Source organism: Elephantulus edwardii, unplaced genomic scaffold (genome assembly GCF_000299155.1).
Source record: "Elephantulus edwardii isolate Elephantulus edwardi_28Jun2011 unplaced genomic scaffold, EleEdw1.0 scaffold00003, whole genome shotgun sequence".
Taxonomy (NCBI): domain Eukaryota; kingdom Metazoa; phylum Chordata; class Mammalia; order Macroscelidea; family Macroscelididae; genus Elephantulus; species Elephantulus edwardii.
The window spans coordinates 35,160,129-35,186,461 of record NW_006399753.1 but is presented as its reverse complement, the minus strand read 5'-3'; the positions used below and the strand labels follow the sequence as shown (position 1 = coordinate 35,186,461).

The window sequence follows — 26,333 nt, the reverse complement described above, 5'->3', positions numbered from 1 at the left end:
TTCAGCTTGAACTTGCATATGAGTAGTTGGTGGTCTGTTCCACAATCAGCTCCTGGCCTAGTTTTCACAGCTGATATTGAGCTTCTCCAGCGGTTTTTTTCCACAGATGTAATCGATCTGATTCCTGTCATACCATCAGGTGAATCCATGTGTATAACCCGTGTTTATGTCTCTTAAAAAACGTATTCGCAATGAATAAGTCATTGTGCAAAATTCAATCATTCTATCTCCAGCTTCATTTCTGTCAGCAAGTCCATGTTTTCCAACTACTGATTCTTCTTCCCTGTTCCCAACTTTTGCGTTCCAGTCGCCCATTATTATCAATCCATCTTGACTGCATGTTTGATCTATCTCTGACTGTAAGAGTTGGTAGAAATCATCTATTTCTTCTTCTTTAGCTCTGGTTGTTGGTGCATATATCTGAATGATAGTGGTGTTCACTGGACTTCCCTGTAAGCGTATGGATATAATCCTATCACTTACAATGTTGTACTTCAAGATGGATCTAGAAATTTCTTTAACTATGAAAGCAACTCCATTTTTCCTCACCTTTTCATCTCCAGAATAATATATCCTATGATCATCTGATTCAAAATGACCCATGCCAGTCCATCTCATCTCTCCAATGCCTAGTATGTCAATATTTATGTGTTCCATTTCTTTTTTAACAATTTCTAATTTTCCTACATTCATGGTTCTCACATTCCATGTTCCAATCACTAGTGTCTGCTTATAGCTGTTCCTCTTCCTTTGTAATTCCATGCTTGAAAGTTCTACCTCGGTTGTCCTTTCTGTTCGTCTATGTGTGTTGTGTCTTCCTTCGGAGACAGCACAACTAACTCAAGAGACACTGGACACAGAAAAAAAAATTGTCAGCAGTTGACGTTGTTGGAATCACAGGAGCGAAGAAAGTTTCAGATACAAGCTGTCAGGTCATGGGTTGGACAATGGGAGATTAATTCTGAAGGCATTTGGTAGAAGAGAAGGGGTATCCTGGTGGAGGGTGGAGCTGGGAAATAAGTGGGTCAAGGCACCGGGCTAAGGGCAGGGACTACACTGTAACTAATAGTTAACTCCACATTGAGGGATTTATCTTTCATTGCTCCACAAACTGCTGTCTGTCAGATACTCCTAAACATTCAGATTAAGACAGACTAGACTAGGAAGAAGGATTGGCCATCCACTTCTGAAATAGCCAGCCTCTGAAAACCCTATGTACAACACAACACACGTAGATTTACCATAATATAAATAAATGAAACGTTTCATCATTGTTAAAACCATAGCCACCCAACTAGATGTTCTTTCAGCTTGGGAAATGCTGTGTTGAGTTCTTCTCTTTTTATTCTCTGACTCCAGCTCTTTGCACACGTTTTGCTCTGTCTTCTCTAGCTGTTCTCGGAAATCTTCTGTTTATCTTCTGTGCATTTCCTCTCTCTGTTTCGGCTTCTCAAAGCTCTTACGCAACTCTCATAGTTTCTTCTGGTACATTTTGGCTTTTTCTTTCTCCTGTCTTTGTAATGACCTTTTGCTCTCTTCATGGATGATATCCTTGATTTCATTCCACCGCTCCTCTGGTCTCTGATCACTGGTGGTCAATGTTCTTAAGATGATATTTTAACTGCTCATGTTGAACAAATAATTTGTGAAGCTGGACTCTATGAAGAACAACGTGGCTTCAAGATTGGAGGACAACTCACCAACACCTTGCACTATGTAGATGATAAAACGTAGCTTACTGAAAACAAAACTTGAGGCATTGTTGTAGAAGATCAACAACTAGAGCCTTCAATATGGATTGCATCTTAACATCAAGACGGAAACATCATGATAGAGGGAGAAAGAATTGAAACTCTTAATGATTTTGTCTTGCTTAGATCCACAATCAACACCCTTAGCATCAGCAGTCAGGAGATAGGAGGTGTATTGTTTTGGACAAGTCAGCTGTCAGGGACCTCTCCAAAATATTGAAGAGCAGTGATGCCGGTTTGAAGACTAAGGTGAGTCTGATTCAGGCTATGGTCTTTTCAATTACCTTCTATGCGTTTGAGAGCTGAATGATGAATAAGGATGACAGAAGAACTACTGATGTCTTTGTTTTGATGTTGGAGAACAATCCTGAATATCCCCTGGACTGTCAAAGACTAAACAGGTATCTCTTGGAAAAGGTGCAGCCAGAGTAGAGTGCTCCCTGGAAGCAAGGATGACAAAGCTTTGTCTCTCATACTTTTTATATGGTGCTAGGAAGGGTTTGACACAGTGACTGCAGAGTGGGCTCAAGTGTATCAGAGAGAGTGAGGATGGAACAGGAGAGAATGGGATTCAGGTCTATTGTTCACAGGATTGCTATGAACTGTACTTGACTGGATGGCACCTAACGACGACGACAAAGATGTTCTGATAAACTGATGCTGGTGAAAGATGGTGGTAAGCCTCCACTACAGTGTATTTGAAGTTTTTAAGATGTATAAATTTAATTTAATTTCTATCAAGTTTTTATTTACCAACTGGTTTTAAGACAAAGGTGAAGAGATGCTGTCTAGTGAACCAGTATCTCTTCATATTCCACATTTAAACTTTTCAAGATCCTATACTATCTTTAGGAAGCTCCAGTGACCTCGTGGGTAGCCAATGCAAACACAAACCAGTTCCAATCAACCAGCTGCTCAGCAGGAGAAATGTGGGTAGTCTCTTCCCAAGCGGTTTATAGCCTCTGACAACTCTCCGCGAGTAAGCTATGAGTTAGCTCTGACTCAACAGCAATGATTCTGAGTTTATACTATCTTTGGCAAATTGTTTTAACTCAGGATGTACACACAGTTCGTTCACAAATCAAAGTCACTTAAAACGGGAACTCACGGGGTGCTGTAGGATATACGGCTGAGGTTGCATCCAGGAAGGACTTTGCACCTGGAGAAGGATGTTAAAAGAAACATTGATTTCCATTAGAATGCTAATCTGTTTCTCCAGAACTCTTTACAATCATGCGAAAAATCTACAGAAGGAAAATAAGGAAACAACACTAGCGATTAAGAAGATTAAGGCAGTTAGTGTTCTTGGCGAACTGGTCACTCTGAATGGGATGAAATGATTATTCAGAACCCATTTCCTTTTGCCCACTCATGAAATAGTTATTGAGTATCAGGCACCAAGGGGGGAAAAGTGAAGAAGACATGGGCCCCACCCTCAAGAAATTTACAGTTTAGGCAAGGGAACAATATACACAAACTGATCAAATAGTGAGAAGTGTTACAAACACGGCACGAGCTTGGTGCTTTAGGATGAATGAGGATTAATTCCAGCACATCTTATTAGAAGCTAACCCTTAAGGTATGTGCTTATTTAATAATTAAATCACTCTTTGATACCTAGGGCATTAGGTTTCAGAAATCTTTGTCTGATGGTAAACATTATCTGGTTAGTGCGGAAAGTAAAAATTTGAATTTAAATTTAGGAAAGGAAACTTTAGTAACTAGAGCTTGACATCTCTGGTCAAAAGGGCATCCACACAGTAGACTCTCTGAGAAAAACATGAGAGTCAGGGTGCGTGGCAGGAAAGAAAGTACGGTAGTCTGCCAGCCAAGAGCAAATCAGTCTATTTCTCAATGCCCAGAGCTTTTTTTTTTTTAGTCTATGTGGAACTTTACATTTCCGGTTCTCATTCTAAATGACAGACCCCTCCTTTATTTTACCCCCTATTGTTAAATTCAGAGGTGCTATAGAGAGGATATGGGGAAGAGTCATGGGGGAAGAATGTATTGTGATTTACCTTGATAGCAGAGCCCCGATACTTGTTTTCTCTGGTTTCCTTTGCCACCTAAGGCAGACCAAAGTTAAGTGCTTCTGCCTTGTTAACATTTCAGTTATCTGGACTGCAGCCTTTCCCCACTGGGATATTGGCGGTTTCTTGCAGATGTCAATTTCTCAAATCCAATTACATAAGCATATGGTGGTTTAGTGAAGAGGCCCACTCCAACAGGAGCTCAGGGTCTTCCCTGGACAACTCAGGGGGAGGCAAGGAGTTCCCTACAGAACCCGACGTGGGCCAGATGCCTCCGTTTTCTGTATGCTTCAGTGGTCATGATACTCTAATAGCTTGTAGCATTATGGGGTTAGGGAGCTATGACATCTAATCTAATTTTCTTTCCTAAGCAGCAAATCAGTTGCTGTCAGTTTCTAATCCTCACTTTTCCCTAATTATAAAATGGGAATAATAACTTTGAACTTTTTACTATTGGTACTTAACCTCTTTTGGGCCATGGATCCCTTTGAAAGATGAAAGAAACTTCCTTTTCTCAATTAACTGGGTATTTATAAGCAAATATTTTACACATAATTTAAGGGGTTTCACAAACAATAGACTCTATGGATTCCTTGAACTGAAAGGGGTTAAGAATAAAAGTTTAAAGACTGTGGCACTGTCAGGCAAATGGAATGAAATTCTACATAAAACTTACAGAAGCACTGACTATGCAGGAGAAGAACTAGGCCTATAAATGGTTTCCATTTAGCCACATCAAATCCTGTTATCAACTCTAGTTTTCCAATTTTTATACTCTATAAAATGACCGTGCCCAAAATGTGTATTGCTTTTACAGCAAAGATGACGACAAGATGGTGGGAAGCAGCTTTGACAGTTGCAATATCTGTATCATTATAGATTCAATTAGTATGTGTAATCTTTCACTTGCCTAAGAATTTTACTAGTCCCTAACTTTAGGGACAGATACAAATGACAGAGGTTTCCAAGCTCAAAGGGTTAAGAAAGAAGACTACCTTCCCACCTCGGGCACAGGAAGTGCTTATTATGGAGACTACACTGGAGCCAATCTCCATGAATCTCACATAGTGAAAGAGAAGGTAGAAATCTTAGGACTAAAATAATTAAAGAGGCATTAAATGAGTTAATACGATACTATGCCCAGCAGATTAAAGCATCAGCATAAGCAAATCACCCAGAAAAGAAAAAAAAAGTGACAGCTCAGGAAACAGAAAAAGCCCTAAAAGCTAAGGGAAGCTGTAATTTCCACTTTAAATCAGAGAGTAGAAAATTTAGTCTCTAATGATCTCACAAATCTGTATTACTCATTCAAATAAGGTCTCTATTATTTAATGTCACTTTCATTATGTTCAGAGAGAAGCTGCTATGTAATATTGCTTATTTTGACCAATCCATTATAAAAAGTATATCTGCTTTTATCAGTCAGAGATATATATAGCTATATATCTACATAGATATATAGATATATACAGATATACTAATCCTGAATGTTGATGTTCACATAGTCACAGCTAACATTTACTGAATGGTAATAATATGCCAGTTATTGTGATAAACTCTTTGCAGAAATATCTCACTTGACTTTTATAACAAGTCTATAACATGGAAATTATTATTATCCCCATTTTACAGATGAGGAAAATGGAGGCCTATAAAAGTTAAATAACAGAGCTATTAATTAGATTAGATACTGTAGTTTCCCTAACCCCAGATATGAGGGCTACAACATCTAATTCAATTGTTTTAAAAACAAGAATACACACATATTTAGTTTATTCACAGAGGATCTTAACAATCAACAAAATATAACCATACTTCCAAGTGCCTTCAACTGAACCCCATTATAATGTTCATGCCTACACTACGGCAAAGGCCCCACTAGGGATACTGCGATACAGGAGGAGAAATGCACGCACATCCCTGGGTTCATGAAGAAGAGGATCTAACCCTGCAACAGATCAAATCAGTATTATAACAAGATGCGTAACGAAATATTGTTTCCAAATCAGGAATTTAAGTTAAAGTCTCTTTACAAACTAATCTAAAGTGAGAGCTAGTTGATTTTTCTGGCTTCAAATTTCACGGCATTGGTCATTTAATGTTACCGTGCAGAAATACGGAATCCAGGTGGTACAGTGAGTTACCGCTGGGCCACTAGCAGAAAGCTTGGCAGTTGGAACCAATTGCTCTGTGAGAGCAAGAGGAGGTCACCTGCTTCGTAAAGACCCACAGCCTCAGAAATCCCAAGGGCAGGGCAGGTCTACTTTGTCCTATGGAAGGGCTGAGAGTTGGATCTGATTCGATGGCAGCTAGGTCTGGTGTTTTGGAATAAAGATACATAACTTTATTCAATCAGTATGTTTACTTACTATTTTGTCAGTTTTTGCTGAGAGATGAAGAAAGGTAAGCACGCACATCCACTTATTTTATCAAATGGCAATTCTTGTCATAATACAATTTTTGGGTCACACAGTGTGCAAAAACGTGAGCCCTCTGTAGAAGTAGCTCTATGCTCATTCTATTTCTAAAGTGCTATGATTCCAAAGACTGACAGCTGACAGCCATTTCTGGTGCCTTACATTCTTTTTATACACAAGAGTCAATCACTGTGTCAAATAAAACAGCCACTGATTCTAAACTGGGTATCTAAGTTGCATGACACTTGACTTACATTTCACTTCAAATGCACAGAATTTTAAGACACATAAAAATGGTGCAGCGAGTCATGGTGAGCAAGAAGTCGTACAGCTGGTGAATCCTAAACGTACAAACCTGGTAAGCAGACACAGGAGATGCAATATAGGGTGTAATAGAAGTTTGAGTGATCATTCGGTTTGTAGCAATACTGTATGGTGAAGGATAAAATCTAGAACAAACACAAAAGTATGTATTAAGTAATCCTTTGAACAGAATAAGTCACAGAACAAATGTCTGCTATTTTCCACCTGCAGTGTGTCCCTCAAGTCATTACATATTTTAGCTAAATGACATACCCATTCTGTATAGCAGCTGTAGTTGGGTCATAAGTAAGGGTCATTCCAGCCTGTAAGAAAGAAAAACAAATATAAGCAACTATTTATAAAGGGACAATTTAAAAAAAAAATCCCGAAAGTCATGGCAACATAAATCAGAGATACTTTAGTTACATGTAAAATTGGGAGTTTGTCAGCTTAATAAAATGATAAACTCTGAATTAGGTTCCAGAGTGTCATTTTCCCATATAGTAACCAATAGCTACAAAAATTTAAATGAGAAATTCAGTCCCTTGAGCATAGAATTTACATCTGAAATGTTCAAACATCTGACCTTTGGAGAATGTAGATGACAGGACATTTTATAGGTCAATGTATTTCCCCGAAATTCTTGAACCTGAATTTTACTCTCTGTTGTTATTATTGGTAACAGTTAATTAACAATTAAATGGGGAACTGGAGGATGTAAAATTTTTACCAAGGTGTTCACATTTTTTTTAAGCTAAAGGAAACTATTAAGAAGCAACAGGGGGGGAAAATGTTCTTTCTCTCATTGCCACTGAGTTGGAACAGACCCATCGCTGACCCTCTAGCTAGTTTAGAGGCTGTAACTCAGAAACATTGTAACTAGATTGCTCATCTTTCTCCCATGGAGTCACTGGTGGATTCAAACTGCCAGAGACATAAACCCTGTGGTAGCAGTGAAACTCTCTACGGGATACACCACCAGAGCTCAAGCCATTCCCCACCTTCTCCCGCTCCCCCTTCCCCCAAAAAAACCCACAAAACACAGGGCAACAAAGAAACCTCAGTGACGTTGCTGTTGTGTACCATGGAACCAGAACTGACCCACAGCTGACCATCCAGTGAGTTTTCATAGGCAGTTAATCACACAGGAGGAGACTACCCAATCCTCCCATGTAGCAGCTGGTGGCCTCGAACTGTATGCCTTTGGGAATGCAAGCACAGCTTCATGCCATTAGGCCACATTTTTTTTTAATATTATTAAGATAATTTCTGAATAATTAAAAATTGAAGCCCTTGGAAAAAGCCATGCCATTACTGCAACACCAAATAAAACATTGCTCCACCTTTTTGTGTGAAGAGTTCAATGACTTTTTATTAAGAAAGGTTTTTTAATTCCCACTCTAACATTATTCTTTCACACATTCTACATAATCACAAAACATTCTTCTAGATGACCATGAAAAAAGTTTATTCTAAAATATTTCAGCTTCTGCTGATTTTTCTCTTACTAAACAGAGTAAATGAATATGTATCAGTAGTTGCTATATTGCTCTGCTTTCATGCATTGCAAAATGCTTGCTAAATCTTGTATCTATTTAACCTGTCAATATCACTACTTCTACCAATGATGTGTTCATATGGAGAATCACCACTCCCTCAACCACTTACACAATGAGGAGTTTTAATTTGGTACCAGTTTATCATTTTAGCTTGCAAAGTACAAGAAAGAAGGTTTAGCCTTGGTGTTTATTTGAAGTGTGCCAGTCAAGTCAAGATACTGTTATACAGCCATTCATCTACCTTTCATGATTTCACATACACACTAAAGTTCAGAAAGGACTTACAAGTCTCACCTCTCCTTCTCTATGCCAGGGTCTTCCATTTGGGATGTATTTGTTCGGATTTTGCCTCTTCTTCTGTCCTCCATCCGCAAACTTACACAACAAAGGTTCTGTAGGAGCTGAGTAAACAGAGGTAAAGAATAGGAAACAAAAGTTATATGATGATTCGGAAAAATACTATACAACATGGGAGAGGCTGTAAAGCATTATGCTGATTGCACTAACTCAGTGTCATAAGGACAAATATGTAAGAGCATTATTGTGAAAATAGAAGCGCAACTAGTTAGATGTGGATAAATGTCCAAAGGGGGAAGGGGAAGGACAAGGGGACTGAGGATGGGCAAGGTGGAAAATCACAGGGTCAGAGTTTGGTGGGTGGAGGTAGGGGGTGAAGGCATTAGAAAAGAGTTTATCTTTTGCTTTTCAAAGAGAGGAGCGAACTGGTGAGGAGGAGGGTAAAGAAAAAAGTGCAACAATGAAGGAATGAAAATCCATAATCTCTGTAAATGTTCATTAAAATGAATAAAATAAAAAAAGGAAAAGATCCAGTGGAGATCTAAAAAAATGAGGTAAAACTGGGCAAAGGTGATTAATTTTATAAAACACAATGCATGGGAATCATATTATGAAACACAATGTGAATGAAGGAATATGTGAAACACAATGTATATGAATGAAATACAATGTATATGAATTTTTTATGCAAACCAATATTAAATAGAAACAGATTTTAAAAAGAGCCATGTGTGTGCAGATGAGAAGCTAAATGAAATGCCTTTTAAATAGGAGCAGTGCTAGTGCTATGAGGTAACTGACAGATTTTTAAGGAGAAAGTTTACTTGAACTCTTAAAGAGAATTAGCCAGAAATAAAAAGGAAATTAGAGAATAATAAATTAGTTACTATTTGAAAGGTAGAATGTAATAATTTAAAAAGCAAAGGAATCTTCTGATTTATATTCTTGGGAAATGTATTTGGAGAGTAAACAATCGTTCATTCTAAGCTCCGTCCAATTCTATCTCTAGCTAGCAGTCAACACCATTTCCCGATGTAAACAGGATTGTGCCACCCACTTGAAACGGAAAACATTCCCCATTATCAAAATGTAAGCCCCCTTTACGCCTCTTACACCACTTACGACTTTTACCCATTTTAATAGTACAAATGTGCATACCTTCCATCCCCCCCTTGCTAGAGTATACACCCCATGGTAGCTGTGACAATTCTTTCGCCCATCATTGTAGCCCTAGTACTTAAAGTGCCAGGTACATGGCAAGCATTGATTAAGTCTTGGGTGAATCAGTAAATGGAAGTAAGTAGGTCTGAAGCATGTATTTCAGGATATAGCACTGAAGATAGTTACTGTAAGAAAGCGGAAAATACTTGCACATTCTAAGGGTGTTTTTTTTCTTCTGTGGATTTAATCATGCTACTTTATTATTACTCACTCCACAAAATAATCCACAAACAACTTGAAATGAAAATAGTAACCAAAAAGCCCCATCCTACCAAATATTAGAGATTATCTTGTTAAGTGTTGTCAAATCAGAACTGACTCAGGGCTGACCCACCAATGGGTTTCTGGAGGCTATAAATTGTTCGAGAAGAGAATGACCATCTTTCTCCTGAGCAGCAGCTAGTAGATTCAGACCCTTGCCTTTGGGGTGGGCAGGGAAAATCCTTACTCACAACGCTACCAGAACTCCCTAGAGGGCATCTTACAAGGATACATTTCCCCAAGAATTAAAACAAAACCAAAAATACCCAACAACAAAAAAACTGTACTACAGACCACCCGTGACTTCTTTTGCTTTTTGCTCTTCCATAATGGAAACAGCAGTGTATTCCCAAAAGTTGTGCATTTTCCTGTATGTTTCTAGTTAATGTAATAAAGGCAAACACACCTTCTTGTCTGGTTCCCACACTCTGTCCTTTGTTTCCTGTTGAACCATGATTACTACTTTCACATTCTGTTTTAAAGTTAAATAACCATGAAGAGAAAAATAATACTTGTGGAAAAGCTACTCCTTTCTCCTTTACCTCTTATTATCCTAATTCATCTCTTATTTTATATCACTATTACCCACCCACTAATGACAGGGTGGAAGCAATAGTGCCTCTCAACACTTCTTTGCCAAAAAACAAAACAAAGCAACCCAATGCCAATTCCATGTCGGTGAGCTGTCAGGGCCTTTGCTGGCACTCCTTTCTCCTCTCCCTGGCGTGAACCAGCTGAGGGACAGACTGGAATGTGAACTCTGAATGGATACTGTACTTACGGTATGAGGAGGTGGGTGCAATAATAACCCTACCATGCAAAAGGAGCCCTTTGTCTACTTCTGATTCCCATCTCCAGCAGTCTTTCCTAAAGTTTAAAAAAAAAAATAAAAAACAAACACAACCCACCAAAACCAACAAAACACTTAAGGCCAACTGGGAGTGGCAGAATTATACTCCTGATCTTTGCAAGAAAAAAGTACTGACTTTAACAAATTTCTACCTTTACTGATAATTACAAAAGAGAAAACCACCACTTAGCATAAAGCTCTCCAGTCCCTCCCAAGTTAGGTAGTAATTTACAAAATCATTGCTCCTGTGAGCTGCGTAGTATTCCAGCGTGTGAATGTACCATAATTTCTCAATCCATTTGATTGTGATTTGGACATTTGGGCTGTTTCCATGTTTTTGTGATGTTGAGTAACACTGAGTCTCCCATTTGTGCCTTGGTTCTCATTTTCTCAGGGTATATGCCAAGCAGTGAAATAGCTGGGTCATATGGAATTTCTATGTTCAGCTTTTTGAGGAAGCGCCAAACGGACTTCCAGAGTGGTTGTACCATTTTATTATCCCACCAACAATGTTTAAGAGTTCCCATTTCACCATGTCCTCTCCAACATTACCTGTGGTCCTGTTAAACTTTGTCAATGGTACTGGAGTGAAATGGTATCTCACTGTGGTTTTGACTTCCATCTCTCTTATTGCCAGTGATTTGCAGCATTTCTTAATGTGTCTGTTGGCCATCCAAATACCTTCCTCTGTGAAAAGTCTCTCTATGTCTTTTGCCCATTTTGTAACTGTATTATCAGTCTTTTCCCTGTGGAGGCCCTATAGAATTCTGTAAACTTCAATCTGAGTCCTGGGTCATAGATGGTACTGCCAAATGTTTTTCCCCTAATTATGAGCAACTGAGACCCATAAGGAGAATACTGTATAAGACCATTATTAAAGGATGAGTAGGTATATCCAGGGAGGGGGGAGATGGGTGGGAGGGCAGTTAATCACAGCTTTACACAGTCTGATGGGTGGAAGGGCAGCGTGTGTGAAGGAAATGGGAATGATTTCGTGTGAAAATAATGTATATAAACTCTGTAAATAAATCAATGTAAAATAAAAATAACAATATTGTCGAAAAAATTTAAAAACAGAGAACCAACAACCAGATATAAGAAAGCAAGAGAGATTTCTCATCGGTGATGATCATCTAATTCTACAACTGAACCAACCAAAAAAATTCAGATGCTGCCGAGTCCATGGATGGCGACTCAGTGTGGTTCACAGCAGAACTTTCCTCCCCAGGAAAGTTTTCAATGGTTGATTTTTGGGAAAGAAGGTCACACGTTCCTCTGGGTGAACTTGAAATTGAATCCTTTCAGTTAGCAGCTTACAAAAATAGCTGTACTACCCAGGAGCATCTGATCATTTAAAGACAACTGGAATCTAGGCTCTTGATAATGTTGTTGACATGTACCATACAAGTCAGAGCCAACACTCTTGTGGGTTTTCAGAGGCAGTTAATCACAAAAAAGGAGATTTCCCATCTTTTCCTGTGGAATAGCTAGTGGATGTGAACCATGTACTCTCACGACTGCAGTACAGCTTCTTGCTACTAGAGCTCCCTAGAGTATTTAGATACTCTAGAGAATAGAGTATCTTACACATAAAAGGAGGAAGTAAGGGGCCCTTTCCCAAGAAACTATTTTATGTCTGGAATCTCCTCCTGTCAAGTTACTGGTCACATACACATGTATAGGCAAATTTTAAATATATACAGCTCTGATGGTCTCGTAGTGGTAAGGAGTTGCACTGTCAACCCAAAGGCATGCAGCTGGAACCACTAGCTGCACCTGAGAGAGAAGATGGGCAATCAGTTCCCATGTGATTTACTGACTCTGAAAATACACTGAAGGGTCAGCTATGAGGTGGTTCTGACTCAATAGCATATAACAACAACAACAACAACAACAACACACACACACACACACACACACACACATTCTTACTCTCTTGCTCCCTCTCTTTCCTGGGTCTACATGTAAACACACACAAGGGTATTTCTGGAAGGGCCTGTGGATCATCTGGTATGGTGGTAAGGAAAGCTTCACTCTATTTTACACTAACGTCCAAGAACAAATCAAAAATTAGGGCAAAAAATCCGTATTATCTCAACGCCCATAAACCTATAAAGATCCTTATGGCATCAAAACATTTCCTCCAATGATATCTGAGGTTATAGGAGTTTTTCTCTACAACATGCTGTAGGCTAAGAGTGAATAATAAACTCTTAAGAACCATTAACACTTGTGGGTCTCTCCTTTAAAAAAAACAAACAAACAAAAAACTCCTTTACTTTTCTTAGTGAATGATGTAAACAGACCAGTTTTCCAGTTAATAAGTCACCAGTCTGGACTCATCCGGAAAGCTCATTATAAGGTGTATAGGTGGAATGAAAAAGAGTTAAGCAGTAAGATCCTGCAAAGGACTAGAAGCTCAATATATGTTAAGAGGCTATCTATCCCCATCCAAAAGTTGGACAATGACTAAGGATGACAAAAGAATCAATGTCGATGCCACTGAATTGTGGTATTAAAGAAGGGTACTGAATATTCCATGGACTGCCAAAATAACAAGTCTGTCTTGGAGGAAGTTCAACCCAAGTGCTTCTCAGAGGCAAGGATGGTAAATTTTATCTCACACACTTGGGCACGTTGTCAGGAGGTGACAGTCTTGGGGAAAAGACATGATGCTGGGGAAGTTGGAGGGTCAGGGAAAGAGAGAAAGATCCTGCACAGCATGGACTGGCACAGTGACTGGAACAACGGGGCTTGAGCAAATCAGAGATGCGGGGAATGGTGTGTGCCAAGTCAGATTTGTTGTTTAAAGGGTCATTCTGAATAGTACTCGACTCGATGGCATCTAACAATACCACCACACTTTGATTCATCAAGACTACCCCAGCAAAGGAAAAGAAACCCCAAGTGACAATAAAATTTGCTTAAAATTGTACAATCAGCTTTCTTATTTCCTGACTGCTTGTTCTAAGTACTGACTATAGAGCCAAGCAAGCAGAAGTCGTTAATGATCTCAATCTCTTCTCTATCATTCTGCTACCAATTGGATAAACAATGAGAATGTTTTTGTGATGTTGCGCTTCAATCCATACTGAAGACTAAATGAAGTCCTTGACCTTTTGTACCAAATGCTTCAGGTCTTCCTCAGTTTCAGCAAGCAAGGGTGTGTCATCTGCATAATACAGTTTGCTGATGAGTCTTGTTCCAGTACTGATGCCACATTTCTCCTCATAAAGTCCAACCTCCTGACTGATCTGTTCCAAACATAGATTGAAAAATGTATGGAACAGGATGCATCCCTGACGTATTCCTTTCCTGATTTTGTACCATGCAGTGTTTCCCTGCTCGGTTCTGATAACTGTTTCCTGACCTAAGTATAGGTTCCCAAGAAAGTGTTCTGGGCTTCCCATGATTCTCAAGGTTAACCACAATTTGTTGTGATCCACACAAATCCCTCTGCATAGCCAACGGAACAAAGATAAGAAATTCTTCTGGTACTCTGCTTTCAGCCAAAATCCATCTGACAATGGCTATCATGTCCCTAGTGTCATGGCCTCTTTTAAACCCAGCCTGCACCTCTGGCAATTCTCTGTCATAATCAACACTCTAGATACCAATGGTAAGGTAAAGGAAATCGAAAGACGAACTGTATTAGAAAAGTCTGTTGTCAGGGACTTCTCCAGAGTGCTTTAGAACAATGATGTCAGTCTTGAGACTAAGGTGCATCTTATGCAGGCCATGGTGGTCTTTGAATTACTTGCTATGCACCAGAGAGCTGAATGATGACTGAGGATGACAGAAGAATTGATGCTTTTGTGCTGTAGTCCTAAAAAAAAGTACTGAACATATCATGGATTGCCAAGAGAACAAACAGATCTGTCCAGGAGAAAGTGAAACCAAATTATTCCTTGGAGACAAGGATTTTGAGGCTCTGTCTCACATACTTTGGTCATGCTGCTAGGAGGGACTAGTATTTGGAGAAGGATATCACATTTGGGAAAGTGGAGGTATAGCACAGGAGAGGAAGACCCCAGATGAGACAGATTGACACACTAACTTGGGTAATGGAGGTAGGTGTGTCAGAGACAATGAGACTGGCTCAGGATAGGACAGGGTTCAGAGCTATTGTACATATGGTGGCTATGAGTCGCAGGGGACTCTATGGCATATAACAATAATAAAAATGTACAAGATAGGAGGATTGGTGATCTAGTGGTAGGAAGCTGTACTGCAATCTCAAAGGTGTTCAAACGCACGATCTGCTTCACAGGAGAAGGATGGGCACTCTCCTTCTGTTCAATTTACTACCTCTGAAAAGCCACTGGAGGGTTATTGATAGGCCAATTCCGACACAACACCACACAACAACAATTATTAGTTTTTTAAAATTTGTAATAAGGTAATGCCAAGAAAATGACCATAAATTTGCAAATACTTTTAAAAAATAATAAGCAATAAACGAAACAGAACTGACTTTGATTTTAAAAACACACCAAAAAATTTATTTAGGAAATAATGTTGTGGTGTCAATAAAAAAACCTTTTGTTCTCATTCTAAGACTGAAAAACCCCAAACCCAAGCCCACTGGCATGGAGTCAATTTGGTTTCATAGTGACCTTCTTCCTCCAGGTTTCCAAGGCTCTAAATCTTAATGAGCAGCAGCGGACTTCTCTCGCTTACCAAGTGGCTAATAGATCTGAACACTTGTTGGTTTTTCAGTCAGCAGTCCTACCTGTAATGCATTATGCTAACAGGACTCTTTTATGAGCAAAAGGGTAAACAGCTATAAAGTGGTTTGTAAATGGTCTGGTGTTTCCTATGTTAGAGGGGAAAACAGGTCATTTTTAAAGAAGTGATGCTTAAGAGGACTGAGCACTATTTGGTCAAGGAAGTAAGTACTTCACTGACACTGTACTGCCCGTGTCTCATAGCCAGGGCAGTAAGAATGCCCTAGTTCTCCCTGTGAAGTGATTCAAGATTATAGCAGCCTTTGATAAAGAAAAGACCCTTTATAAAAATATTTTCTGGCATCTTTATCAGTCAAAAAAGTTTGGGTGCCTACTATGTGCCAGGTACCAAGATGCTGGGGCTTTCGTGATGGGTAAAACAGTGTCCCTGTTATCATGGACTTGGAGTCTAAAGGGGATGGGAAAGTACCCAATTTCATCAAAATGCAATCATTTGGGTTTTGTTTAAGAGATGTTTGTTTTTAATAAAAATTCCACCCAGAAGCAAAATACTTCTGATGCAGGAACAGATGATTTCTTTTACAACTGCTATTCCATGTACTTGGGTGACCTTATGAGAAAGTTTATCCCCACAAGTTCTTGATACTTTATTACTACAGAAGACTGTACCATGTGCTTCTGGAAGAAAAGTACAAGAAGATTCCTCTAAGAAATGACCAAGTACTTGAAGAGTACTGATTTATTTTAGTAAGATACCTGTATCATGGTGTTTAGCAAAAAGGTAGATGACTTTGGATCTCTTTTTATATTAAAAAAAGTCATCAGAAACCACAACTCATGCCTATATTGGTGGTCTTATGGGTAAGGAGTTGGGCTGCCAACCCAATGGCAGGTAGCTCAAATCTCCCAGCTGCTCCTCAGAAGAAAAATGGGGAATCCTTTTTCCATGTGATTTACAATCTCTATAAACCTCCTTGAAGGTCACCTATGAGTTAAGTCTGACTTGACCACATATAATAACAATACCTATTGTGGCTAACTTATTTTTTGGTGTCTGAGATTGTTACAAACATAGATCATTAACTGAATACCAAATCAGGAGACAGTCCTTAGCCTAAAGCAAAGGCTTTAAACTGACACAATGTGAGCGTCAATGTACTAACGTCAACATGTTCTGCAGAATGAATGCCTGCTGGCCACCTTGACTGCTTCCTAGAAAGGAGATACTGAGGAGGAATGATGTGCAGAAAGGAGGTGTCATGGACGCTAGTTCTATGACTATGAGCAAGAAAAAAAAGTAAATCTACCCATATTTTGTACACTGTCAACTTTTCTAAATTAGCATCTCTTCAGTATATAGTTCAAAACAATTGCAAAAATTCTACCAAGCTATTTATAACTTAAGATACAGTCTTGCATTAATGATACAAAAATATACATTTATTCTCAATTTTTTTCCAAACTTGCAGACTACTTTAGGCTGTAGTTGCCTTTACTTAACTGGGAGCTCTTAGTTCTGCGGACGGTTCTCACATGTCATGTGAGTTGTCTCTGGCCAAATTATCTTCCTTACTATCCAAGGCAAAAAAGTTACAGAATCTAAAAGCAAAGTGTCTCCTAACACCTGACAACTGCATTGTAGCCTAAAGCATTTGTTAAAAGCTCTGGACAACATTACAAATATTAACACTCATCTTAACTTCCCCCCCATCTCTCAAGGACTCTTAGGAGTCCTAATAGTTAAGTACCAGGCTACTACTTGAAAGGCTGAAGGTTCGAATCTATTCAGAAACACCTCAAAGACAAGGGTAGTGTCGTCTTCTGAAACAGCAAGCTTTGAAAATTACAGGGCAGTTCTACTCTTTACACTTGGAGTCACAATGCATCAGAATCGACCAGCTGACAACAAACAGGAATTATCACCTCAGGTGACTGTGCAACTGGAGTCTCTGATTTGTCCCTAGCAGGCTTCCCTGAGTAGGGTGATCTTTGACTGTGTGGTTTTCCGGCCCTAATAACAATCCCTCTTAAGACTATCAGCCATCTGGTAATACACATGACGGCTGAAGGCAGCCCATCTCCACCAACCATTTCCTTCACCTCCTGAAGCATAAATTCTGCAGAAATTTAAGCTCAAATATTTTTCTTGGAAATTCACCTTAAAAATCACTTCTGGAATGTCTGCTTTGACCAAGCAAGCACAGTAACTCATGGTGGTCTGGTATCCTGGAGGACTCCTTACTAACCAAGTGTCACAGGTGACCTGGAGCCCTCTATAGTTTATGAGACAGAGTACCTGCTCCTCAGAGTGTTGTAAATAAGGTATTCTCCAAATTTTTGTCCAGTTCGACACTGACAGCAACAGCAGCTGGAACACTGCTGCTTTTAAACTCTTGGTTTTTTTTCTAGCTATGCACTATTTTATCTTAATCAACATACTTTAAAACATAAAACTGCCCTTGATAGAAGCTTTTCCACCAGTTGTAGAAAAATGGTCCTCTCAGCAATTGTAATTAGCTTTTTTTCTCAGAATGTTGGCTACTTTTAAGATCTCTCAACTAACAACACATGCTATTTTCTATAGCAAGGAACTATGTAAGGCATTTCTTTTAAAAACGTAGGATCTAGGAAACAAGTCTATTTTTTTTGCATAACATCATTTCCTGTTTTAATTCCCTTTTTGTTTCCATTAACATTCTATCCTATTCAATCACCATACAGAAATGGATCTTTTCTAGAGATTTTCCTCTCACACCTGCTTTGCTACTTTCTGCCTCTTCATGTTCTTGAAGAACATACGTGGTGTGGGCCCTCCTTTTTATACTATCTACCACTGTATTTTGGAAGGAGGAATGGCATCCACTTCTGTAATACCTTGCCTCCGGAAACCCTATGAACCTGGAGAGAGGATGATAGGCACCCAAGCATCGAGGACTCTCCTTCATAGGGTCGCTATGAGTTGCCTGCGACTCCATGGCACTTAACAACCACCACCACCACCACCACCACCACCACCACTGTATTAATGGTCTCATAGGCATAGTGACTAGAATAAAGGACTTTGCAATTTGGCCCTACCAATTTATTAGTTAGTGACTCTGAAGAAATTATTCAATATTTCTGTCTCATATTCTTGGAAATGGGAATGTGCACTGACTGCCTCTGAAAACCCCGACGTAGGGTCAGCTGTAAGTTGGTGCTGAATTGAAGGCAAACAACAAACTTCAAAGGAAGTAGACACTTAAACAATTAACAGATTAAATATATAGAGCAGCTCAAACCAATGCCATCAAATCCACTAACCCATTTCCATCAAATCCATTCCAACTCATAGCCACCACACAAGACAGAGTAGACCTGTTCCATATAGCTTTTAAGGCTACAAGCTTCAGAGAAACAGACTGCATGTCTTTTTCCCACGGAGCATCTAGTGGGTTCAAACCACTGCCCTTTTCCATTAGTAACTGAGCACTTAACCAGTATGGCACTAGGGCGCCTTCAGTAAGTATCACCCAGTTTCTGCCATGATTTACAGACGCAGTTCACAATCCTGAATACATCTCTCATTTTTTCATTATTTTCTCAGGATAACATTAATAGTGGCACATCTGGTTCAGAAGTTATAAACAAAATTTGTCAGAATTGGCTGAGTTTTCTACAGAAAGTGATCCTAGGAGATTTAATGAGCCAGCCAGCTTTGCTGCCTTGGTTTCTCAGAGTGTGTACTAGTTATTAAAAAATGCCTTTAAGAAAACGGTTTCAGCCCAATACCCACAACTTCTACCCAAGATCCCTATGCTTAATTAAAATCTTACTTCGCTATTTACTGCTCCTCCTTGGCAGAACCTGATAAGTGAGGGGAGTAAACCGTTCAGTGTGAATGATGATGACAACCACTGTCTGAAGGTAGCTCACTGTTCACTGAAGACGAAAAGATGGCATATATTTGTGGCCCAGTGCCACTTCTGCCTTCTTGGTATCTTTCTGAGCTTTGTGTATGTATAGCCCTGCCCTTGTTATTTAAGGTACCCAGGAATGTTCCAGTATGTTCATTTTCACAGCAATGCTTCCTCTTAAGTAGGTCACGCATTTAGACTGTATATACAAGTTATGGAAGATGTGAGCAGACCGTAGTTCCAAAGGTGTGAGAGAGTCTATTGTCCTGATGGTTATCACAACCATGGCTCAGGGCTTCAAGTATTTCTTTCCTCTTAGAGTTGCCAATATAGTCTGCTTTTAAAGAGTAATGATGCTTAAGACAAATATTAAGGGAACAAAATGGGCAATAAAAACCTTTGAAAAATCTCCAGACTTCCTTTTTTAACTACAGTCACATTTTTTTTTTCCTTTGAACATTACATGTTTTGCCTCTTGGCACAGGAGAGTGTCCTCATAATATCACCTACACAAAGAGTTATTAAATGTGGGCAAGAGTGGTCTGCAAGCTTTGCTGGGCACACACCCAGTCTGAAAAGCCAGGGAACACAGACAGCAGATGCTCAACAAACTGAAGTTTATGGATGGCGCTGCCAGCCACCCCCTATGTACTTCACTGAAGCTCGTCAATGATACACACCAAGCTTTGGGCAATTTGGCAGAATGATACCAACATAATACTGGGAATCACAGGCACCTCCCTCACACGATCAGGGACTAAGCAAGCCAAGCTGTTTTGTGTGTTGTGTTTTTTTTTAAACTTTCTGTCCTCAGCAGATATGGGCTAATTCAGTCTTCATTAATGCCCTGAAGGAGGCCAGAAAGAAATGGGTTATCCTGGCGTTTCATATAGCACTGGGTATTGCTGGCCTCTGCCCATCTGGGAAGGGGAGGGGGCTGTCTTCAACTAAGGCAGAGTCACCAGAGTAGGGAAAGCAGGGCACTGGGACTGTGTGCAGCTCTAAGAGAGCTCCAGCTGACGTGCCATGGGCACTAATCTTCTCAGAGACTGACCCTCTTCAAGGAGGTACTTGGGAGAACACTTTTAGAGAAATCTCTGAATCATGAGCATGTGTTTACCTTGGGCATGCTTCCTAATTTGGACATCAACTCTGCTGAACTAAAACTTGTCATCTCTTTTTTCTAACATTCACTATGCAGGAAACCCTCACCAGAGTATTTCCTCACAATGGGATTTTTATCAAAGTATTAAAGAGTGACTGAGAACATTGCCATGGAATTCACCTAGATTGCTTCACAAAGCAGCCACTGATTCTTTTATGTTAGTGGGAGATCTTCAAAGCAAATCTGATTTACTGTAAATTAGCAAGCATGCAAAACCAAGGCAAATCCAAATAAACAATGTCTGGACATTTTGCAGGGAAAATAAGGAGGAGCTGAATGGTGAAAGGAGAGGCAAGTATCTTCTGAGGGATTTTTTTTTCTTCCAGAAACTACAACATACATTTAAACAATCAGCTATCAACATAGAGAATGTCTCTTTTTTTAAAATGGTAATAGACTTGAAACTTAAAGGTGTTCTTTTTTAAAAAACAATCACTATTTCAGAAAACAGATTTTATTAAAAATTGCTATATGGTGTATTAGATTTTTATTACAATTATAAAAACTGTATTAATCTTACTTGGATCCACAATCAACACCCATGGTAGCAGCAGCCAAGAAAGCAAAAAAATGTGCTGCATTGGGAAAATCTGTCAAAGGACTCCCTAAAATACTGGAGAGCAACAATGACAGTTGAAAGACTAAGGTGTGCTTGATACAAGCCATGGTCTTTTCAATTGGCTCCTATGCATTTGAAAGCTGGACAATAAGTAAGAATTATGGAAAAATTGATGCCTTTGAATTGCTGTGTCGGAGAAGTGTACGGACTACGTCACGGATTGCCACCGGAACAATCATATCTTGGAGGAAGTACAAGGGTGCTCCCTAGAAGGCATGGATGGTGAAACGTCATCTCACCTAATTTGGGCATGATGGCTGGAAGTCGTCTTTGGAAAAAAGATATCATCATGCTGGGAATGGTGGGAAGTCAGAGAAAGAGCAAGACCCTCAACAAGATGGAGTGACAACAGTGACTTTGTTAACAATGAGCCTGACTGTATCAGAGACGGTGAAGATGGTGCAGGATAGGTCCAAGTCCAGATCTGTTGTTCAAAAGGCCACTGTGAGTTGTACTCAACTCGATGGCACCTATAGCATTACACAGCCTGCGCCTGGACAGGACTGGGCATGGTCGGCACGGGAGAATTCTGTCACAGCAGCCTGGTATGAAAAAGCGGTGGTGTAAGAAAAGAACTGCCAATTTAGGTGCATAGATGATTTCCTTTCACTCAACCATCTCCAGGTTTTTTTTTAAAGAGTGTCACAGCTAAAATGAGCTCACTCTTCAGTTTAATTTTCAGAAAATGTCTTCTGGGGACTGTGTCTAACGTGGGCTTCTTTTTGGCAGTCTGTTCTACCATCATGGGCAAACTGCCAACCACGCAAGAATCTGAGTACTCTGACAGAAACCATCTCAGATAATTCTGCTTATGCCAGCTAAACAATGTGCATCATTAAATAAACTGCTCTCTGACTGTATTTTTGAAATGTTGTGTCTGCCTAGCAATGGACTTACATTATTTAAACATTAAAGTGGAGGCTCATTCCATTTATCCTTGACTGACAATATTTTTTCTTTTTATCTCGTTCTACTGAAAATAATCATATGCACTCTGTGAAGGAACACAGAGTGGTACAGGATGCAGGTAATCTGAGGTAAAATTGCAGCATCTAGTGACAGACTGTTGGGCAAAGTGAATTCTTCTATTATGGGGGTTAAATTTAGAAAAAAACCCAGGAAATTTGGAAATGGTTTCAAATTCAGTTGTGGTTCTCAAACTCCCTGGGACTTACTATTATTTTTTTTTTAAATTATTTTATTATTTTTCTGTGTGTACTGTCAAATTGGATCCCAACTGGTACAGGAGGAGATTGCCCCTCCTTCTCCAGCGGAGCACCTGGTGGATTCAAACTGCATTCCTCTGGGATTGCAGTGAAGCTTCTTGCCACTAGGCCACCAGAGCTCCTGGGACTTAATTTTGGGAAAAGTTAAATTCTCTTGAATAGTATGCTTCTAAGTCCGGCATCATACAGTGCCAATTCATGCTGGATGGCTATTCAACCTCACCTACATGCAAAGAAGTATCCAAAGGGTCCTCAAACTAGAAAGAGTTATACTGATCACTTCCACATGCTTTAAACAAGTTGACGGATTCCACTGGCCTATGATGAAGTACAAGCTTTCTCTGCCGGGCATAGAATTAAAAACAAAGCAGAGCCCCTCCTCACAAAGAACTCAAGACAGTCTAGTTGAGAACGGAGACTAATACACAGATCATGAGATACCAGAAAACGAAGCCGTGATAAAGAATACAGAAAAAGACTTGACTTCCAGCTTATCCTCACAGTAGTAATGTTACACAAAAGGGATCTTTCTAGGTTGAACTCGGAACAAATAATTTTCCATTAACAGCAAGAAGCAGAGAATCTTACAGTCATTTACATGTGGCTTGGAAATCAAGGACTCTCCCCCACCTTCCTTGAATCTAACAGGCTGTGAACCCATTCAAAGAAAATGGTTAAATGACAACATCAGGATGTACTTAAAGAGAGAATAGGCAACTGTCCAACTTCTACTCATGACATCCTGATCTACTTCACTCAAGGAACTGAGAGATCTGAGACTGAGAGGACCTCAAAACAAATGTGTCCTGGATACCGCACACAAACACCTTGGACAAGAGAAAGTAAAGAGACCACAAGTAGGTAGATGAGCAATCCTCAAGAGGGACATGTTCAAAGAACCTGAGTGTGCAAAAACCGACAAAGTGAAGAGAGCAAGGGTGTTACAAAGTAAACGGTGTCCCCCAAAAATGTATGGTCAAGTTCTAACCCTTGTACCTATGCAGGTGACATTATTTGGAAAATAAGGGCTCTGAAGATGTGATTAGGTAGATTAATTTCAGGTCACACTGGAGAAGTCTTAATCCTCTCTAACCGGGATCCTTCAAAAAAAGAGATGCAGAGTCAGGGAGCTGTGGAAAGACACCATGGGACGGACACAGTCACTGGAGGCCAAGGAACACCGGAAGCTACTAGAAAACAGAAAAGAGGAACAGAACAAGTGTGCTTGCAAAACCTCACAGAGAATCCACATGGCCAACAGCCTAATTCTCAACCTCTAGAAAAGTGCTTCAGTAAAGTTCTCTTCTTAAAGTCATCCAATCCATGGTATTATTTTACAGCCAAACCAAAATCCAAACCCAATGTCAATTCCTCATGGAAACCCTCCCTCCATTAGGTTTTCAAGGCTATAAACATTAACTGAAGCAGAAAGACTTCTCTTTCTCTACCTTTCTGTCACAAAATGCTGTGAATCACTGACATTATGGTGAGCAGCTCAACAGGAAGCTCACCACCACTGCAGGCTGCAGTCAGATATCTAAGAGGGCAGTTGTGCACAGCTGTTAACTCGGTAGAGACCTATTTTTTTAAAAAAAAAGTTTAAACAGGTGTCAAGGTCTAAAATTTCTCCCTCAATTTTTTCTTGGCCGCTCATTTAAAAAAAATACCTGTTTCTTTCAACTGCTGTTGATGGCCAAGTATGAAGTAGTAATAATGAACATTTCATTGTTAGCTTAAAAGTCGGCTTTTCTAGCCATTATGTTAACACCTTTTAGTCTCCAGCTACCTTAACTGCAGACATCTCCTCTTGCAAATCACAGCTGTGGGACAAGGTTAAGTGAGAGAGTGCTTCCCATACTGGTCAGCAAGATTTGAAGGAGACTGGAGCAAGACCCCAGTGATAGTGAGATCCTGGTGATGTTGGTGGAGGTACTGTGGCCTGCTGTGGAAACTATGGCAAGGTGTAATCCGTGGAGTCCTGAGATAAAGACCACATTTAAAGGTTTTGCTGTTCTTGCTGGATGACTGAAAGAGAAGCTGACTTACAACTGCTCTGAGGTGACCGTTGCTGGATGATTTGAATTTGTGATATTGAATGAAACTGGAGCCTGGCCTAATTGAAGAATTATGCCTTGGGACTTCTAGGCTAAAATCGGGACTTGCATTGTGTAGTAATTCTTTGCCTCTCCCACTCTCCAACTTACTTTCCTAACAAACCCCACTCTCAGTATGAGTCTGTGAGTCTACAATAAACCACCCTCTTGCTGGCATGGCTCTAGAGGGACCATGGGGCTTGGCTACAGGCTCTTCTGGGGCAGTAAAGGGGCTGTGCTATTTTCACTCCTCTGGCCCTTTAAGAAAGATGCTCATGACCCTGTGCTTCCATGTCCCATTTTCTGCTCTCTAGACAAAAGAGAACTTGATGAACAAAAAGGTAACACTTTCACAAGTTCATTCTAAGAAGTTAAGGCTCAGAATCCTTCTGGGTCTTACATTTTATGCTCCAAATTGGTGCCTGTGATAGTTCTTTCTGATGGAGTGGCTGTAGGGTTTCTTGTATTAATAAGATCAAGTCTAGGCTTTGGCTTTACAAGTAATTACACATTAGTTTCTCTATGAAATGAAATGAAATGAAATGAAATTAAATTCAACTTGATACAGAAAATACATGGGAGTCCTCGGTCATAACCAACAGTCATTTGGTTAATAATGGAAGCTGAGAGTGACAGAATAAACACTGAACACCAGCTGACAAGACACAGGCAGTGTCTAGGGACAAACTACTCACTCCAATGACTTCTGGCTGAAATAAATCTCAAAATACTTCAATTCTGTTTTGCCTTCTTTATGTAAAAACTGGGCTAAACATCATTCTATTTCAGTTACAGAAGTTATTCTACAGAGATCGTGATTAATTTTTTAATGTTATTTACTCAAAGGGTTGAGCTGGTCCCAATTCTTATCAATGTTCCCCGCTCTCCATCATGGTTCTGAGGTTGCAAAATCTTTATAAGACCACTTATCTTTCTCTTGGGATGCTCTGACTGATTTACTTAAGGTATTCTGACAAAGAGGTAGAACAGGCAAGGGTTCTTTCTCTCTCTGGATGCCTTCTCACAAGTAGGTGACCCCAACTTTAACCTTAGGGTATGCATGAGCTACGCAGAGCTGTCAGCTGACACAGACCCAAGGATTAACAAAGATTTACTGATTTGAGATAAAGACTGAGAAGTAGAACTGGAGAGGTATTAAGTCATCTAAACATGAAAGGAATGACGTTACCAAAGAAGGGGTTGGAGGAAGGGTATCTAGAGGAAAATATGTATGTTTTTCACTTTTTCCTCTGTTTTAACAGCTTTAGTACTTCCTCCTATTTGCCCCTCAAAGTATGGTACTTTCTAAATCTAAACTTTACTCCCTCCAGCAGGCAACATGCTGTTGGCTAGCTGTAAACCAGATGACATTTCACATCTTCCTCCCATATGCTAGCATGTAATGAGGTGGTCTGAGGTGGTCAAGTATTGTTTGGGTATTTTAGTGCAGAGACATTTACTAAAAACCACTTGGGATTTAGTGCTGCTCCTTTGGTGCTAGAAAAAAAGAGTACTGAATATACCATGGACCACTAGGAGAATAAACAAGTTAGTTCTGGAGAGGGTGAAGCCAGGCTGCTCCTTGGAGGAAAGGATTCTGAAGCTTCATCTAACATACTCTGGACATGTTGCCAGGAGGGAACAGTCCTTGGAGAGGGCTGTCATGCTTGGGAGGATGGAGGACAGCACAGGAGAGGAAGACCCTTGATGAGATGGATTGATTCAGTGACTGCGGTAATGAGGGTAGGTGTGTCGGAGATAGTGAGATTGGCACAGGACAGGGCAGAGGTTAGGGCTACTGTACACAGAGTCATTAAGAGTCATAAGCAATTTGATGACACACAGAACAACAATGATGATTTAAGCACTATGCCAGGCTCATAAATAAAAAGGGCAAATAGTTTCTGCCTTTCAAGAGTCTCTGGTTTATTGAGACTGTCTGACTTGTAAACACATT

At 39.8% G+C, this 26,333-nt stretch overlaps 1 protein-coding gene across 3 annotated transcripts in view; it reads right to left on the bottom strand.

Annotated features, from left to right (window-relative positions):
• The window catches only part of RBMS1 (RNA binding motif, single stranded interacting protein 1), a 272,153-nt gene that overhangs the window by 9,015 nt on the left and 236,805 nt on the right, over nucleotides 1–26,333 (bottom strand). The window contains exons 7-11 of one of the 3 annotated variants that reach the window (XM_006879366.1): nucleotides 8,355–8,461; nucleotides 6,775–6,824; nucleotides 6,554–6,647; nucleotides 3,770–3,817; nucleotides 2,860–2,910 (exon numbers count right to left, since the gene is read on the bottom strand). In XM_006879366.1, coding sequence (XP_006879428.1) covers nucleotides 2,860–2,910; nucleotides 3,770–3,817; nucleotides 6,554–6,647; nucleotides 6,775–6,824; nucleotides 8,355–8,461 — 350 coding nt within the window. Of the gene's footprint in view, nucleotides 1–2,859; nucleotides 2,911–3,769; nucleotides 3,818–6,553; nucleotides 6,648–6,774; nucleotides 6,825–8,345; nucleotides 8,462–26,333 lie in introns of all 3 variants that reach the window. The other 2 variants (XM_006879368.1, XM_006879367.1) reach the window with 2 other exon arrangements.